Source organism: Peromyscus eremicus, chromosome 12 (genome assembly GCF_949786415.1).
Source record: "Peromyscus eremicus chromosome 12, PerEre_H2_v1, whole genome shotgun sequence".
Classification (NCBI taxonomy): domain Eukaryota; kingdom Metazoa; phylum Chordata; class Mammalia; order Rodentia; family Cricetidae; genus Peromyscus; species Peromyscus eremicus.
Genome location: NC_081428.1, coordinates 64,923,238 through 64,942,964, shown reverse-complemented (window position 1 = coordinate 64,942,964; position 19,727 = coordinate 64,923,238). Strand labels below are relative to the sequence as shown.

At 43.5% G+C, this 19,727-nt stretch overlaps 1 protein-coding gene across 3 annotated transcripts in view; it reads right to left on the bottom strand.

The window, feature by feature from the left end:
- Atp13a4 (ATPase 13A4) overlaps positions 1–19,727 on the bottom strand; it is a 125,496-nt gene that overhangs the window by 16,413 nt on the left and 89,356 nt on the right. For all 3 annotated transcript variants that reach the window (XM_059277258.1, XM_059277259.1, XM_059277260.1), the window contains 9 exons: positions 18,816–18,927; positions 14,921–15,045; positions 9,856–10,019; positions 8,726–8,848; positions 7,375–7,454; positions 5,974–6,016; positions 5,554–5,663; positions 3,346–3,442; positions 1,416–1,488 (listed from right to left, as the gene is read on the bottom strand). In XM_059277258.1, the coding sequence (XP_059133241.1) occupies positions 1,416–1,488; positions 3,346–3,442; positions 5,554–5,663; positions 5,974–6,016; positions 7,375–7,454; positions 8,726–8,848; positions 9,856–10,019; positions 14,921–15,045; positions 18,816–18,927 (927 nt within the window). The remainder of the gene's footprint in view (positions 1–1,415; positions 1,489–3,345; positions 3,443–5,553; positions 5,664–5,973; positions 6,017–7,374; positions 7,455–8,725; positions 8,849–9,855; positions 10,020–14,920; positions 15,046–18,815; positions 18,928–19,727) is intronic.

Genomic DNA, 19,727 nt, shown 5'->3' with positions numbered 1-19,727 from the left:
GTGGAATTAGCAGTTATCTCCACCTGAGCATGTCCTTTCGTATTTCTGAACATGTTTTTAGAGTGAATTGTCACGAGAACCGTTAAAATCATGGGAGAAAAGGCAGAGAAGCAGAGCCACAGCACATGTCAAAGAGCTAACGAAAGATCTGGACCTTTGTGGAGAGTTAGGCATGGGCACCCTCCCAGACACCGGTGCCTGGGGTGGCTCTTAAGAGGGTATCGCTGTTGAACTTGAGAACCAAAGTGGACAGTGTAACTGAAATGTTATGTTCACATGAAACCCTGCACACAGACATTCAAAGCACTTTTATGCTTAAACTATAAAAACATGAAAGCACCAAGATGCCCTTCAGTAGGTAAATGGAGAAATAAACTATGACACAGGGACCACAGAATGTCATTCAGTCTGCTACAGAGGTGAACATCAAGCTATGTAAAGTGTATAGAAAGGTCGAGTGTACAGCATTACTGTACGAAAGAGGCTGAGCTTGAAGGCCTACTGACTACGTAATTCCAACTGCTGAAGTTTCTGGAAAAGTGTAGAGACAATGAAAAGACTACAGTGGCTGTCAGAAGCTCTGGGGAGGGAGAACAAATGGAGCATGAAACATTTGAGGGTAAACATTCTGTCTGATGGTGCAATGACAGACATCTGTCACCTGACACATGTCCAAACTCATAGAGTTGGAGACTAAGATTAAAGCCCAATGTAACTATGAACTTGGCAGGAATCATAATGTATTGATGTGTGGAAGGCAGTTGCGGCTAATGTGCCTCTCTTGGGACAGGGGTGAGGTTGACAATAGGGGTGAGGTTGACAAAGGGGTGAGGTTGAGGGCAAGATGGAGCGATGTACACTCAGGGGAAAGGTACAAACTTGTGTCCTCTTTGCTGCAAGCCTAAAATAGCTTGAAAATGCATTCATAAATTGAAATTTTCCCTACGTAGGAGACAATCCACATACTCATTAGAAAGGTGGGAAGCAGGAGTCCTACAATGGCAGAATTGCCCTTAAGTGCCACTTTCCATGCTGAGCAGCCTCAATTTGGAGGTCAGAAAGATCAAAGCCATTCAGCTCTACAAGTGGGACACATTTCAACTACACCTGTACCTAAAAGCAAGCTGAAGTCAGTTTCCACCCATTTCCTGTTTCCAAGGTGCTTTCCCATTCTAATTGATTGGTGCCCATTTGCAGAAATGCTCTATTTTGTGGAAAAGGCAAAAATTTAGTTTTTCCCTTTGTTAGCATTTTCTTTTCATAGAATTGAGCACTCTGTGGCCCCACCCTGTGTCTCTGAGACTAAGTCATACATTCCTGCTACTGCTGCTGTCTTCATGACAGACAAACCTTCCCAGGGTTGAGGGACGGAAGCAGGGGAAGAACCTCCGGGAAGAAAGGTGTAAAGCTCTTACTTGTTACACCAATAAGAGTGGTGATGGCCAGATCCTGGAATAGAAACTGGTAATTTGAAAGGCTGTTTGTCTCCTGGAAACAAAAAGGAAAGCAGATTTTAAAAAAAAATGGCGCTCTTATGGATAAGATTTAGCAAAAGTTGCGTTAAGTGTCTCCCTACTACTTTAATTTTTCAAGCAGCTTATTTGGGATGTGGCATGATCTTAGACCTGTTTGGGTTGGTGAGCAGTGGTGGTTGGGAGAGGGGGTTCCCCCAGTCCATGAAAGCCTCTCACTCCAGGAGAGCCTCCTGGGTGTGCTTCCCAGGTGGGGTCCCCTGCATCAGGGCTACCCAGTTTTTGGGGAACACCTGCTAGATCCATCTTTTCCCTTTTCTGCTGACTAGCAGAAAATGTGGGTTTGGTCCAGCACAACAAACCATGCATCCCCCTCCAGTAGTCATGTGTACCAGCTGTTTGGTGGCCTTACACAATTTTCACTAATGGGAAGTTAGAGTGACTGAATTCACAACGTGTGTCTTGGGTGTTGTTAGGCGAGAGTTACATGCTTTTAATAAACTGTCTTTCTATTCTTGCAAAAGAGTGTTCAAGGCCCCGTCTTCAAGGATGTTGCTCCCCTGCTCTCACACATGAGTGGAAAGGAGATCATAGTATGCCATATTGAATTATACTTTTGAGGATAATAAACTATTCCAAAATAATAAATAAAGCATTCCAAAATAGGATCAAATTCCTACAAGCAGCTTAACCTCCAGCCCCCTCATGAGAGAGTCTGAAAACCTATCTGAAAGCAGTGAGACCAAGAGATGGACCTAGGAGAAAACAGACATGAAGGGAAGGGAGCCTGGATGAGATATCTGCAGGGATGGTCCCCTTCCTCGGAATTACTGGGAAGAATTACATCTTGAGTTCCCAAACAACAGTGACATCTCTTCTCCTTTTATATCCTGTTAAAAAAAAATAAGAGCCACCACAAAATACACGTACTTTTATATCATAATTCACCAATTTTCAGATCTGTGTACTTAAGAATGAGAGCTTTGCTGGCTTATTTACCCTTGAAAGTCAATTGCTGAGTTTTCATGAATGTTAAGCTCTAGTTGTTAAACACTAAAATCGTGCAAACATATCACTAAATTAATTGTGGTAAATTGAAGTTAGGGTATATACAAAGCTCGATACTGCCTATTTATTTTCCTCCATTTGTTTTTTTTCTATTATCTATGCTCCCGGAGTATGTCTATGTGGTACATAAGTATGTGCTGCTATTGTATGTTTACACCCCTGAAATTGTAAATCGCCAATATTTAGGGAAGCCTGCTGGGATGGCTAACATTGGTTTTCCACCTGACATACCTAGAAAAGGGAACCTCAACTGAAAAATTACCTCCATCAGATTAGCCTGCGGACCTGCCCGTGGGATGTGTTTTTGATTATTCATTGATAGAGGAGGGCTCAGCCCACTGGGCCAGGAAGCAATGTTCCTCCATTGGTTTTTCTGCCCCACACTCCTCCTTTCAGGGATGGATAGCCAAACAAACCCTTCCCTCTCCTAAGTGGCTTTTGGTCCATATTTTATCACAGGAACAGAGAAGGGAGCTCAAACACCGGTTATTGAGCACGACTCCAGCACCAGAATCCACTCTGTAGCCAGTGGGAGTGGAATAGCAGGTGTCTGGTCCACACAGGAGAAAGCAACAGTGAGAATAAACATGCCACTCCATTCCATTCCTCAGTTACCCCCCCCCGTGACCTGTTTCTATAGCAGAAAGCCACAGCTTGTCCACCATGTCTGTCTAGTCCTGATTTGTGTTGTGAACTCTCGAGGACACTTCTAGGAGGCTCCTGGGTGCACCCACACCCTCTTTTCATCGAGTGAACAACTGCTTGCTTCGGCTCTCACTCAACAAGGCTTTGTCCCAAGTCATACCCAGTAGAGCAGCAGAACACCAACATACTGAATCATGCTGTACAGGGCCATGTACTTAAACATGCAGAAGGATGTAACGAGAGCTGCGCGGCCTTCCCTGTGGAAGAAAAGAACGAAAGTGAGTGAGGAAAATGATGGAGAGAAATTGGATGTCATTCTGTGCTTCTTCTCATCTAGGCTTTGCACAGCAATAAAAACAAATGGATAAAAAGCCAGACATCTGGATCTATGATAGCTCGTCTCCAACCCTGGACAGCCTTGATCCAGTGGGAGCTAAATGGCTGGTTGTTCAGGAAAGAGCAGTTCCGGGCCCGTGTCCACAGCCTTGACCTGCCCATGGACTCCGGTTTACAGTTGCTTTCGTCCATTATGCATGGAATTGTTTCAGTGCCTGAACTCACAGCCAGGAGACCTGGGAGCCGGTCTCAGACCTCATATGCACATGCGACTGTGATTTGGAAGGCCATCCCCCTGTCTCAGTGACTGCATCTGTGAACTTAGGGAAATAAGTAAGGCCTAGGAGCATTTTCAAGCAGGTGCTTCGTGAATTTGGCAAACATTTGATCCAAATTTCACTTCAGCAATTCCAACTTTTTCTAAAACTGAACTAAAAATAATGTGTGCGCTCAAATTACCTGTGCATCAGATTTCAACAGACAGAACACAATGAGCATGCTCCTTTGTGCTGGTGTTGCTGGCTGATGTTGAAAAAAATACCACAGTCCAGCACAAAACATGGAATTTATCACTTCTTGCTATTTCCTATAGGGGTGGCAGTAGACTTCAATTTACTCACGATTGGTGTACTAACTCCCTATGAGTTCAAGACCTGATCCTCAAACCATCTTCTGCTGCTGCCTTTAGCTCTGCCCAGGAGGTAATTTCTTCCCGTTTCTCACCTAAAGTGAAGTTTTCCCCAAGACAGTCTAAAGCAACCAATTCCTCTTCCCCAGTCATATTAAGACCTTTCACATTAACCCATTTTTTTATAGCAAACAGGAATCTCTGTAAGACCTGTCTTTGCTAATCTCCCTTAAATCCCAGCACTAAGTTCCCATTCAACAAACCCTACTCAAGTGCACGGATAAACATCTTAAACAAAGGAAGCTAGCCAAATCATTACATTAATACAGCAGAAAAAAGTATAATAGTTGATAAAACACATGATTTCCAGCTCTCTGTGGTCTCTGAGCACAGGTATACCAGTTATGTTCTCTTCCTCTTGGCTTCTTTATTTACAATAGAAATACTAGCCATGTCTCCATCTGCAGGCTATTTTTTTTTAAGTATAATAGACTATTAAGTACATTTTAAATTATAAACACCTGCTAGCTGTGATGACCAAGATCGGCTACAATGCTGTTTCTATCATTCAAGCCAAACACACCAGCTTTACAAACACAGGACCAAGGTAAATTCAGTGGGACTGATAAATAGTCCAGAGACTAATAAAGACTTTTTTAAAACTGGAGGTGAAGAGGGTATCTCAAGGAAATGCAAGGAGCCAAGAGGGAAGGAAATCAAGTGGGGTTTCCTGATCTCCCAAGACAAAGCATCTAAACTAGTAATTGCTAGTGCAAGTCAAAGCAGTGGCAAGTGCTGTGGGATGGTCTGTATGTCAAGTGTGTTGCTGATTGGTCAGTAAATAAATCACTGATTGGCCAGTGGCTAGGCAGGAAGTATAGGCAGGACAAGGAGGAGAATAAAGCTGAGAAGTGGAAGGCTGAGTCAGAGAGACACTGCCAGCTGCCACCAGGACAAGCAGCATGTGAAGATGCCGGTAAGCCACGAGCCATGTGGCAATGTATAGATTAATGGAAATGGATTAATTTAAGCTGTAAGAACAGTTAGCAAGAAGCCTGCCACAGCCATACAGTTTGTAAGCAATATAAGTCTCTGTGTTTACTTGGTCGGGTCTGAGCGGCTGTGGGACTGGCAGGTGAGAGAGATTTGTCCTGACTGTGGGCCAGGCAGGAAAACTCTAGCTACAGGCAACCCTTTAGAAAAACAATCCAACCAACGACGTTTACTGGTAATGGTACCACCCTCTCCCATGTTATTTAGAACTCCTTTGAAGTCCACTAGGCAGGAGAATGTACTTTTACAGAAAGCACCTCTCAACACATAGCTCTTCCACTTCCTCAGAATAATATTACCTGCACCTGGAAGTCAAAAGCGAGAACAAGACTGGGCTAAGTGACTGCTTACTTGATGAGATGAGGAACGCATTCGATGTTTGCAGTTTTGGAAGTGAAAGGCGAGGCCACTGATGCCTCCTGCTCTGACAGAGAGATGCCAACATGAGCCATTTTCAAAGCCTGAAAACAAAGAGTCGGTTTAGTGCCGATGTATGCCCACCTCTACAGAAGGTAATCTGCGATCCCCAGCCAGACTTTACCCTGTCTTCCTCCTAAGAAGGAGGTGGCGCTAGAGAAGGTGTCACCAGGACACCTACCCAAGGAAGAGGGAACTCCAAACCAAGCTCTACCTTACTTAACATACAGCAACCATTGACTATTTTGTGGCTTTGATCAAAACCTTCCCAAGTCCTTAGTGTCAGTTTAATACGTCTATGAAAATGATATCCATCCCAAGTATTTTTGAGAAATTATGGCCACAGCTACTTACCCCACAGTCATTGGCTCCATCACCACACATACCCACAAAGTAGCTAAAAGAGAAATATGAATTGTAGAGGAAATCAAAGCTAGTTTATCCATAAAGCTAATTTCTCTAGTTAAAAAAAAGAAGTAACCATCCTTACTTAAGGAGTTAAACAATTTACTGTAGGAAAGCTCCCCCTAAGAGACTAGTCAAAGCAATGTGTGACACACATCACTGGACTTCCCAGTGTTTCACCGGCATTTCACTGACTTGAGAACAGTTTTTCCCTCCACAAAAAATGGTAGTGATCACAACTATGTGAAGAGATGATACAGTTGGGGGGGCCACAGGATTTTATCTAGAAACCAGGTCTGGAGTCTTATGTCCTCGTTTTGCCATTTTTAACATCAAATGTTAGATTGGAAAGTGACTAGTAAAGTCATAATCATAAGCATTTGAAAGTCAAAAGAGAAACCAAGACTGGGCTTGTTGGAGGAAATGTCCCCTGTCAGTGGTCACTCAGCTGAGAAATGAAGTGCCAGGCCCAGAAGTTAAGAAAGAAAGCAGAAGTCTGCTTGAGGTCTGGAACCGTTGACTTAGGTTATGAGTGGTTGGTTTCTTTGTGCAAGCTCACAGCACATGCTGTAAACTTGGCTTTCACACTGCTATAAGGTAACTAGTTTATTCTGAGACCCTTCGTGGTTTTCAACATGAGAAGATGGGGCTTCTTGGGTAGAGAAGCTTCCTTGAAGACTAAATCACATCGTTAGGAGGATGGGGCTAGAAGGGGCATCACATTGATAATGGTCCCCCATGAGGTTTTATTAACAGGAAATAAGTTGTCAAAGGGATGAACACCGGACACTCATTTCATCTGTAAAAGGAGACTTTCGGTGTTGAAGCATTCTAATGATGTGAGAGAATGGATACTTTAGCAAAGAAATATTTTAGTATTGAGGGATTTGATGAACCTCTCTGTGTTATAAGTGTGATGGTGGCTTATCAGAATAAAGCCTAAATTCTTGCTCCTTCAATGGCTGGGCTCCACTTGCCTTTCCTGTCTCATTTCCCACCATACCTTATCATGGCCCTACATTCTCATACAGCAGTTCTCAACTTCGAGTGCAAAGATGAATGGTGTGGGGAGTTTTGCAAAAATGCTGTGTTCCAGCCCCATAGAGCCATTAAGCCAGTACCACTGGGAAGTGTAGAACCATTACTACTACTTTTTCTAAGTTTCCCCCGGTGACTGTGATCTGCCCAGGATAAGAACCGCTGTCCTAACCCAACTATACAGCTCCCTGTGCCTGGTCCATTGCCCAGGGTAAGAACCGCTGTCCTAACCCAACTATACAGCTCCCTGTGCCTGGTCCATCCCCCATGACTGCCACGCCTCCATCACTTCATCATAGGCAAAGAACCTACTCCAGTTTCTGAAATTCTTCCACGAGACTTGACTTTTGACCTGGAGACATTCTTGCAAAGATGGTCCCGTTCATCAGTATCTAGCGTGGGGAAAAAAGGAAATCTTTTTATCATGGCAAGTTACACACAAAGCAATTGAAAATAGAACATTTGCTGGTAATGTCCATGAATAGGAAAAAAGCTTGTTCCCAAGGAAATACTTCTATTTATTATTTATTTTGTATTTGAAGATGGACATTGAGACTTTTGTTACCAAATAAATCCAATGGAAACAAAATACAAGTATTTATAAAAATGATGCCCTATGCCATTTAACCCAGCTGCCATGGAGAATATGATTCTGGAAAGTCTTGAGCTTCATGGAAAATTGAACCAATGGAATCCAGGCAATCACAACAGAGAAACAGAGCAGGGCCCCAGGAGAAAGCAAACACACACTGCTTCCCAAAAATTGTTCCCAACTGGCAGAAAACCACCAGGTGGCGACGCAGAGACTATCTGTGCCCTAGTCATGCCTCTGAACTTGACCAATGAGGAAGCTCAGCTGGTACCCCAAACTTCGTGAGCCATGGAACATGGCCGGTTTGAAGGTCAGATGGCCTGCTCTGCTTCCCTTCTCCACACTTCAAATTCTCCAGTATGAGAGCAATGTGCTCCTTGCTCTCTGTGGCTGTGAACTCGGCTCAGTGTTCAATCAGAGTCATTTGTTTGCAAATGAGTTACTTGCCTCTCTTATAAATTTATTCTTTGTAAAAGAGTCTTAAGTTTGGCCCCTTTGGAACAAGAGTCATCTACCACACACATAATAGCACTCTCCTATCCTTGCCTGGCTCTCTGCCCCCACTGCTGAGTGCCTACTGAACTGTTAAATGCCCTCACCATGACGACATGGTGAGTGCCGCCCCAAACCAATCCTCCATGCTGCTGCTTTAGTCCTAGGGCTGGTATAAAGCTGACTCCTCATGCTTATTATTTTCAAATCTAGTATGAAATACCAGTAACTTTGCAAAAATATTTCCCTCTCTTGTGAAATGTATAACTAACTTGTACTTTTTTCTTTATTTTATTTACTTACTTATTTATGTATAATTTTATTTTGGTTTGTTTTTTGAGACAGGGTGTTTCTGTGTGGCCCTGGCTGTCCTGGAACTCACTCTGTAGACCAGGCTGGCCTTGAACTCAGATCTGCCTGCCTCTGCCTCCCAAGTGCTGGGATCAAAGGTGTGCACCACCACCACACGACTCTAGTTGTATTTTATCTATTTCAATTTTTGAAACTATCTGGGATCGGGCTATGTAAGTGACATGTTCATCACCCTCACAGAAATGTCATTGTTTCCTTAAAACTGACCTTTGGCAGTAAGCTGCTGAAATGCTGACTTAGAACATGGAAGGATTTTCCACTTAGGGCAAAATGGTAACTCCCTTCTCTGCCATGATCTGGGACTTCTTCTCTGATGTTGATGTAATTGTCCTGCAAAGCAAGGTGCAAACGTTTGATGTTCTTCCGATCGCTCCAGTGGTTAGAACCACAAGCACATCCTACAGGAAGGACTGAAGTGACACCAGGGTCTCTCTCCAAAAGTCTCCCTCCAGCCCCGACCCCTCCAAGAAGGACTGCTTCTTTGCTGGACTGATCTTCACACGCCACAGGCACCGGCGGCTGATGAGAGGACAGCACTCACTCACGTCCTGTTCTCATCGTGGTGTGATCCCTGCGAGTCCCAGAGATGAGTGCACTTCACACACTTCGAGTATCAAAGACAAAAGCATGGCAACTTAACAACCCTCGCCTGGAAGTGAGAACTTGTTGGGTTTTTTTTTTCTAACAGAATTAATATTGCTCTATAAGGACACAATGGAAATAGAATACTAACAAGACTGGAGATAAAGGAACAATTTTTTTTCCTACCCTGAAGACATAGTCTGATTATCCAGTGCACACAGCGGGTCTCTCCAAGGGACGAAGTCCCCTTTGAACCCAATGGAGTGGCTGATAGGCGAGGGAAAGTGTGGGAAGTTGAGCTCACTGCTCTGCTTACTGTATTCTTTCTAGTAAAAAGCCATGGTTTGGTTGGTTTGTTTGTTTGTTTTGATTTTTCGAGACAGGGTTTCTCTGTGTAGTTCTGGTGCCTGTCCTGGATCTTGCTCTATAGACCAGGCTGGCCTTGAACTCACAGAGATCTGCCTGGCTCTGCCTCCTGAGTGCTGAGATTAAAGGCGTGCGCCACTGCCACCCAGCTAAAGCCAAAGGTTTTTAAGAGTAAAAGAATTATTAATTTCAGAAGCCAAGACAGCCTGTGCCTTAGACTACAGTAGGAAGAGCGGAAAACTGACATGACTAGGTTCATACTTGTTAGACACCTGGAGAAGGTTATGGACTTGGCGTTGTCTCAAAACTTGTTCTAGTCACAACTGTTGCCACCACTGTGTGGCAAGTCCGATAATCCGGCTGAGTGCCTTCCTTGTGTTGAGGTATACCTGATTCTCGAGTGGGATATGTTTCTTCTCTTCTACTAATTTCCAAGAGATGGATGCTGATGAAGAACCAGTGGCTTCATTTGCCTCTACAAGAATGACTTTCTGGCCTTCAGAAACCATCCCAGACTTCCTGGCCACTGTTATTGCAGTCTGAAGATCGTCGCCTAGAATCAAGAAAGAGCATCCCAAGATGATGGTGAGGAGACACCAGTGCACACAGGACTTGGGAAGCTAGGCTAAGGGTTCATTTCTTACATTAGCTATGACGGCAATTACTAGTCTTTCCCAGCCTGACCTGGGATTCCATAATCCCTCTTCTGGTTCTGGCTCTTTCTTATCATGTTACTTCATAACTAACCCACATATTTTTGTGGGCAAGTAGGAAGGAAAACTTACAAGCAAAACGTATTCCTGCTATTTGTTACAAACTTTATGAATGTATAGGAAGTCTTTTGGTTTGCTATCATATCCAGTGGCTCCTCTTCTGGTTGAAATAGAGTCAGTCTGCTACCATCTATCTCTCCCATTGATTACAACTGAAAACTAAACAAAAACCACAGAAGCAATTACCCAAGGACTTTGGAAAGTAAACAAAAGCTGGCAGACTGTGGAAGGGAATCAGGCTTGAAGAAGCAAACTAACAAGGGGTGGGATTCTCAAGTGTTTGTCTCTTTCCTCTGATGTGCCCGACTTGAGTATGTATCCTAGTGTGTATTCATGTATGTATCCTAGTGTGTATTTATGTATGTATCCTAGTGTGTATTCATGTATGTATCCTAGTGTGTAGGTATGTATCCTAGTGTGTATTCATGTATGTATCCTAGTGTATTGATGTATGTATCCTAGTGTGTATTCATGTATGTATCCTAGTGTGTATTCATGTATGTATCCTAGTGTATTTATGTATGTATCCTAGTGTGTATTCATGTATGTATCCTAGTGTGTATTTATGTATGTATCCTAGTGTGTATGTATGTATGTGTCCTAGTGTGTATTTAAGTATGTATCCTAGTGTGTATTTATGTATGTATCCTAGTATGTTTGTATATACATATTATCCCAGTATGTATGTATGTATGTATGTATGTATACTAGTATGTATATATCCTAGTATTTACTCTGAACTGTTCAGGTAGCAACAACCAAGAGAAACTCAGTCTTTCTGGCTAGAGTAGCCAGGACAAAAGGGCCCTTGGAGGGTGTCGACTGTCACGAAAACCATGGAAAGACAAAAGCTGCAGAAGGGAACTTATTCAGTGTTTGAACCATGTATGTTCCAGGCTCTATGTGGAGCAGGTCATGTGTGGTGCAGACCAACAGAAAGCAAGAATTTCAAGAACTGAACTATGAAATGTCACTCCCTATTTGCCAGAGAAATACCTGAACACTTGAGAGAGGCAGATGAAAATAGCAAAAACACTTTAAAAAGCTAATACTGAAACGCCTACTTACAACAGGCAAGAGACTGAACATTCTACACAAGGTATTAAAAAAATCAAAAATCTTACAACAAAATTTGAGACCCTGGGTATACTCAGTAACAACAACCAACCTGGTCAATCATCAGTGTTAAAAATCAGCACCAACACTGCCATCCTTGACCGACTCTATGTTGAAATGATCAGATAATAGTCTATTAGCCTGGCTCGGTGATGCACACCTTTAATCCCAGCACTTGGAAGGCAGAGGCAAGAAAATCTCTGTGAATTTGAGGCCAGCCTGGGCTACAGAGTGAGTTCCAGAACATTCTGGGCTACACAGAAAAATCCTGTCTCAAAAACAAAAGAAGGAGGAGAAGGAAGAAGAAGAAGGAAGAGGAGGAGGAGGAGGAGGAGGAGGAGGAGGAGGAGGAGGAGGAGGAGAAGAAGAAGAAGAAGAAGAAGAAGAAGAAGAAGAAGAAGAAGAAGAAGAAGAAGAAGAAGAAAAATCAGCTATTCATGATGAACTCCAGGCATGGAACCCTCATGAATGTGGAAAGAGAGAAGAGACTCCACTAATTTGTCCTCTGTGCACCATAGCACACGCGTAATACACACAATGATGACAATAAATAAATTTAAAAGAAGTTATTGTAAGCATCCTTTATATAGTTAAGGTGACCATTTATAAAACAAATGGAAATATTCAATCAATTAATATGTATGGTTAAAATTAATAATTTAGATATGAAAACTGTAACACTTGAGGCTTTTTATTCACTAGGTCTGTTTAATACACTCAATGCACTCAGTAGGTCAAGAGTCATTACACACTTGAGAGAACAAAGAACACCTTTTTAAATGAACGGAGGCTTGAGTTACTAAAAGGACGTGCATTCTTCTCAGTAGAGACTGATGAGAGGATAAAGAGATTGAAACGTGTGTGTGTGTGTGTGTGTGTGTGTGTGTGTGTGTGTGTGTGTGTAACAATAACAGAAGAAAACTCCCCAATGATTGTAATACATTTAAATCTGTAAATGCAAGAAGCTCAGAGAGCCCCAAATAGGTTAAAGTCTGTGAAAACTATACCCAGACATAGGATACTCACACAGCTGGAAGTCAAAGATAAAACCAAAAGGCTGTTAGGGGAAAATAGCACATTGCACACAAGATAATGATGCTTAAAATGACCACAGATTTGTCATAAAAATCAGGAAGACAAAAGAAGACCTGCTGAGTGGGATGAACAGCCCAGGCATGGCAGGGAAACTGGAAAACCTGTAGCAGTCTAGAGACCCCAGCAGCTGGATGGGAAACGATGCAACAGAGCAGATGCCTGGTGAGGTACAGCAGCTGCTGCAGACAGATGAACCCAAATGCTGCACCAGGGTGAGGCCAGGAGCGGGTTACCTCTAAAGCCACACCCATATGAAGACACAATCCGAAGCACTTCTCAGCTCAACCAGTGATGTGAGGGAGGTAATGATCACTGCTCATTATTGAGGACTATATCGTGATTTGGAGACGGAAAGTGACCCCTCCTCAAACCATAAAGAAGGGGGCAAGATATAAAACTACAGCAGTTTGTAAGGAAATTAGTAAGAGACTGTTGGAATGGATCCAGGAGACTTTCACAGGCCTGTAATGACCTGTCGTGTAAAAAATAGAAATTCCAGAATAAAAATATAATGAAGTCAGAACAAAGGGGATAATTAAATGAACCGTAGAGAATATTTTCATCAGAGGAAGAAAAGCATATTAAAAGTGCTATGTTCCAGACTGAATTAGTTTTTAAAAAGGAAAAGAAAAATATATGAGAATACCCAGTTAATAATTCCTGAACTCTGAAGTTAAAGAAGAAATGCTACATGTAGGTGAAGAGTGAGCAGGCTGTAAGCAAGCCTGTAGGGCATTTTCCTAAGTAGTGATTGATGTAGGAGGGCCTAGACCATGGTAGGTGGGGCCATCCCTGGGCTGGTGGTCCTGGGTTCTATAAGAAGGCAGGCTGAGCAAGAAGCCATGAGGAGGAAGCCAGTAAGCAGCACCCCTCCATGGTCTTTGCATCAGCTCCTGCCTCCAGGTTCCTGCCCTGTTTGAGTTCCTGTCCTGACTTCCTTTGATGATGAACAGTGATATAGAAGTGTAAGCCAAATAAACACTTTCCTTCCCAAGTTGCTTTTTGCTCATGGTGTTTTGTCACAGCAATAAACCCTAACTAAGGCAATATGTAATGTAAGTGCTAATGATGTTCGAAATAGCAAGGGCTACTGGATAAAGAAAATGTTAATGGGTACCAAACTACCCCCAAGAAGGCCGAGGAGTCAGACTGGAATTTAGAAAGGAAGAAAGCAAAATATACACAGTGCTGTGGATTGTGGGGTCTGGATTCAGGAGTGGGTAAGTGCCAAGCAAAACAAAAGACTTTTAGAGACCCTAGCTTTAGACTGGGACTCAGGAGGTGTGAGTGCTTTGGAGAGGATGTATGTCAATGACACAAGTTATGGAATTTAAGGCACTGTGACAGCAGAAGACCAAAGACAAGACATTCGAAATATAAATTAGGAAATCAGTTTTTCACCTGTAATATCTCCCTTATTGAAAAGTTCAAGAGTATTCATTAAGTAATGTCATATATTTCCCTAGAATGATCCCTTCCCACTACCTCCTTGTTTATGAGATCTTAGACTTCAAAGTAGACTTGAGATGACAGCGTGTTCTTTTTCTTTTTAAACAGAATTAGAGATTCCATTACTGATGGGCTGCCAGCATAGTTTATAGACCACACCGACTACGATTCTTCTCTGAAGACTTGACAACAAAAACCGTCATCTTTGCATGGCCCATATCTTCCTGTTATCCCGCTCCTATTTCAAACACGGCCACTTGCAGAGGCTTCTCGGAAGTACTTTGTGCAGAGTGGATGGCCAGACATCCTTTACCAGACTTCTCTATCTGGGGTTTTGTTGGTTTTATTTTGTTATGTGTTTTTTGTTGTTTGTTTTGATTTCTTTTCCTTTTGTTTTATTGTGTGTATGTGTGTGTGTGTGTGTGTGTGTGTGTGTGTGTGTGTGTGTGTGTGTATTTGCCTGCATGTATGTATGTGCATGCCCTGTACCCATGGAGGCCAGAAGAGAGAGTCAGAAGCCCTGAAGATGGAGTTCCCAATGGCTGTGAGCTGCCATGTGGGCACTAGTAACAGAACCCTATTCCTCCACAAGAGCGTCAAGTGCCTTAACTGCTGGCCCACCTCTCCAGCCTCTTGCTGTGGGTTTGTTGTTTGCTTACTTTTTCCTTAGACAAGGTCTCATTCTGCCACTCAACCTGGCCTGAAATTCACTGTGTCAACATGGATGACCTCAAAATTGTGGTAATTCTCTTGCTTCAGACTCCAATGTGGTGTGATGGGACTAGATCCTCACGCTAGTCCTCAGAGGGCCCCAATTTGTATACCTCAACACATTCGTTCTACTACCTGATGAATTGGTTTTCTCTTGCTTCACTATGATGGAAGCTTGATGAGTAGCCTGGCCCTTTTATTGCCAACACCTGACACCTAAATTGATGCCTTGGTATTGGTGCAATGTTTGCTAAGTGATCCAACCCCCCATGTGTCTCCCAGGTTCCCCCGTTTTCACTCGTCTCTATACCTGTGATCATCACAGTCCGTATCCGGGCAGAGATGAGCTCTTCCAAGACAGGCTTTGTCTCCTCCTTCAGTCGATTCTCCAAGATCAGTAATCCCAGGAATATCAGGTCTGATTCTACCTTCTCCCTGATTAAACAGAAAAGCATGTGGGGCTTTCTTACAGTAACGACGACAAAAAGACTGGGCTCCCCACTGGAACAGCCCCACTCCAGCACTGTCCCCGGCCACAAACAACCCTGCCTGGGAGCAGGAAGAGTCAGGGGTCTAACTACACTTAGCCATGACTGCTGGGGTCTCTGCGATGGCTGAGCTGACACGCCTCTCCTCACTTATTCACCACAGAGTGGAGAGAAAGTCACAACAATGAAGTGAGAAACAAGAAAAATAAAACAAAATGTGACTTTCTCCAGAAACCAGGGCTGTACAGATATCATTCCAGCCTCGTGAGGTATGGTAGAGATCAGTGAATGGGCCCTTTACTAAAGCTAAGCTGGGCCCTTGCTTCTTCCTCAGCTGGAAGCTCTACTCCTCTGCATAGAATACCCCCACACTTCAGGGAGGCTGCCATGATAGCATCTACAGGATCAAGTGTAGGAAATGCATTTGGGGTCGGAGACTTGAACATTCCCACGATTCTATTATTTCGACACAGACACAGAAACACGACCCCAGCACTCCCTGTTCATGCTGAAATGCAGATCAAAACAGCAACTGCTAAAGCCTTCATGCCAAGCTTGTCCTGTGTGTCCAGCCTGTGGACCAGCTAAGGCCACAGCTTTGTTGGAGATGCTCCCAGAACCTTGTGGCACCTTCCTCCACTAGGTGGCAGGAAGTGATGCGTTTCAGCTCCTCACCTCAGAGCAGATCTAGGAGGGTGGCATTCCCTATAACGCTGAGCATAGTGTTTCAGTCCCTGTACGAACATCTTCCAAACTATAGTCCAACTTCAGTCATCAATAACTTCTCCTCCTGGCTCCAGCTGGACCACTCACCATGGATATGCTCTGCATTCAATCATGTCCAGACTTTTGCTCCAGACTTTTGGAGATTTTCTCAATTCATGGCAAACATTAGTTTCCAGGATCTGTGGGAGACATCCTCCGCATGTCCTGAGTACCACCTCATGCTGCCTGACTCCAAGGCTTCTCCAAAGAGGAACAGCTGCTCTCTCTACATCTCACTTCTAACCGGATTAGCCGGTTCTCTATTTATTCATGCAATTTCAGTATTGGCTTTTTGATCTGCCTCTAATCCCGGAATGGAAGCCCACCTGAGTCAAGATTCTGCTCATTAATGCCCACTTGATGCCCACATGCAGGAACCGCTCAGCAAATACCACCCACTCGGAACACTTTGCTGCCTGCTGGTGATCATGTTTGGCTGTACAAGGAAGGTGAAATCATTTGCTCTTTCTGCGTTCTTCCTGGGAACTGAGACAGTGAGACCCATCAGTGCCTATTAAGCACCTCCTAGGTGAGGAAAGGGGGCAACTCTGCAGAGGTTGCAGGAATTCCAGCTCTAAGATTCCACATTCAACTGGGAGGAAACCATTGAGCATGGCCACCTTGTTCATACACAAAGCTGGAAATTGTGTCATGGCAGGCACAAAAATCAGAGGTCTGTGGGGTCGGAGGAGGGGACAGGCATTTCTCGGTATAGTGATTTGTCTTCCTGAAGGAGATAATTGAACTTCCCTTCAAGGATAACTTAACTGAAGCCTGATTAGAGTTTTACAGTCTTTCTGTGCCTCATACTTAGGCCACAGGATTTAGATATTTTCAGAGATTATGTGACCTGAGTCAATAATCAATTACCACATTGGGCCAAGAAAATGGCTGCAAGGTCAAGCACCCAAGGCCATCTTGGAACTCCCATTTCTAGCTCCTCTGGCATGTGGCCAGTGTAGAGCTCAGTGAATGACACGATCAAAAACCACAGTTCCAGCCTGAGCCCACCACTGCCTTGCTGTGTGACCTCAAATAAACTGCTGTCCCCATGTGGTACCCCAGCTGGCTCTCCAGCTGGCTCTCCAAAGTTCCTGCTGTCTCTAACATCCCTTCACTCTTCTTAAATCTGAGCCAAGAAGTGAAAAGAAATGGTCACAGCATTGTACAGCCTGTAGCAGCTACACTAGGAAGGAATGGTGGGTGTGACACAGACAGAAGTAACTCTAGGCGATGTTTCAGGGGGGAAGTCTTAGCACGTGTGCAGGATTGTGTGCAATGATGAACACACCAAGAGCTGTTACTCATCCCTCACACCTCTTGAATACTTGACTGAGCATTCAGGGACGTTTTAAGTCACCAGCAGTTTGTATTATTTATATTGAATCGTCAATCTACTGTTAGTGGACATACTATCACTCTATAGTCAATATTGTTGCACTAAATAGTAATAAAAATGTTACTAGTATACTTCCCTCAGCTATGTTTTTCATATAAACACGAAGTATTTTTGTAACCCCGAAATTTTGCAGGAATATCACTACTATGCATATTGAGGTGAAGTTATACCATTTCCTTCTATGTTTTCCCCGGAGTTGTTAATGACTTCACTGAGCTGTCTTCCTTGCAGCAAGGCTGTGTGAGGCATTGAGGCTATGCTACACAGAACACTGCAGGAAGTCAACTGTAGTCTCATTGAATCTATTCTCAGATATAAGCAACTGTTCCGTGTGTGTGTGTGTGTGTGTGTGTGTGCGCGCGCGCGCGCGCGTGTGTTCACTGGGGAAGAGGGATGTGTATGCATGAGTGTGTGTGTGCACGTGGAGGCCAGAGGACAGTCTCCAGTGTTGTGTCTCACTGGCTTAGAGCTCTCCACCCAGGCTAGGATGGCCAGTCTGCCCAGGGACAGTCAGTTTCTCCATCAGTGTGATTACAAGCACGGGTCACCAAACCTTACATTTCTAGTGAGTTCTGGGATTGAACTCGGGTCCTTGCACTTGCAAGACAAGTCCCAACTGAGCCATCTCCCAAGCCCACAACCTGTTCCCTTAGTTTTACTGGCATTTGCTAAGAATTTATTAAACTATTTTTTTTTTTGTAATGGACCGTTTTCTTCTTCCTTTTAACTCCTACATGGGAGGGTATGTTTTACAGATAATGTATGCAGAAAATAGCACACATAAATTCAAAGATGCTAAGGGAAGAGGCCAAAATATAGTTACAACTAAAGAATGCTAAGTCAGATGAATTTGAAAATAAGTATGTGGGACTATTTGAGTTTCAAACACTAAAATTAAAAATGAGCCTTGATTAACCCTACAAAAGCAGTAATAGTAGTGGCAGACAAAAATACTAGAAATGGAATTTAAGGCAAAATAAATAGGATAGCCCCCCAACAACAACAACAAAGTGTAACTGTTGCTGCTGAAGTCCATTTCAGCAACTGTGCATCCTTATTTCAAGATACACATGTCAAAACTTTCTCCAGTATGACCCTTTGGAAGGTTTTCCTGTTTTTCCAGAAACATTACCTAGATTACTTAAACCCAATTGACATGTTATTTGTTTCAATAGCTGTGTATCTTGTATTACAAAGGTTTTTTTTTAAGCAAATGTGAAGCTTTAACCAATTTACATTATATCAGGATCAGGACCACAATTTCAAACCCTTACAACACTGGTTATGTCCACATAACTTTTCACAAAGCCCTAAGGTCACCCTATGTTTGACATTTTGTGCAGCTGTATCTCATACATTCTGCCAGTGTTCACATTGGCTTTGTGATTTGGGCAGGGCTGGGTGACTGTATCCCTGTTCACCATATTCAGAGACACCAAAGACAAAAGATGAGTATGGCCTTGTGCTGGGCCCGCCTCAGAACTTTGGCCTCCCGTCCCAGTCAGATGCATCTTGCCCAAACCATCTTCTTCAGGAAAGCTTTCCCCTTTTACCTCATCAAGGCAGCTGTGGGACAGTCACTCTCCAGCTTCTTGTAAGCCAGAGCTATGACCCGGAACCCCTGTGTCGTGTAAGTCTGAAGTTCACTAATAAAGCTAGATGGTACTGTTTAAAAACAAACAACAATGAAAACGGTATTAGTATGCAGCATTTACTTAGCCAGCATGGGTAGAGAAATTATTCACAATAATCCAACTCTTACCCAAGAAAGCATGCTTTTAAAAAATTACATAAACCCGGGCGGTGGTGGCTCACTCCTTTAATCCCAGCATTCGGGAGACAGAGGCAGGCAGATCACTATGAGTTTGAGGCCAGCCTGGGCTACAAAGTGAGTTCCAGGACAGCCAGGGCTACACAGAGAAACCTTGTCTTGGAAAATCAAAGAAAAAAAGTTATGTAAGCAAGGCAATGGGAAATTGTAACCATAACTGTATTATCAGTGTTAACATCTTAAGATCCAGTAAAGCTGAAACGTCTACCATGAGACAGAAGCACTTGAAAAAACAAAGAATAGGGAATGTGTGGAATTCTTTATTCTCCAGTTTAAACAACAAATACTTGCTAAGGGTATTCTATGTACAAGCCCTGCTCTATTTAGTTGGGTTAAAAACAGTGCACTGATATTAAAACGAAACCCAAAATGACCATTGCCATTATTGGCGATGCAACAGAGTGCAGAGTACTTTGAGGGAGCTCCTGCGCTTGGGGAGGAGGTGGGCAGGTGAAGGGAGGAAAGTGCTTTCTGGCTGAGAGACCCTGATGTACTCAGGTACAAGGGTCTGAGACAGCTCAGAGGAAGCCCGAGACGTGAGGGATGAAGCAGGAGACCATAACATGAATGTACGGTGGGGAGCGCAGATCATGAAAGACGTAGCTAGGCTCTCAAAGGGATTTGAGAATCTGGT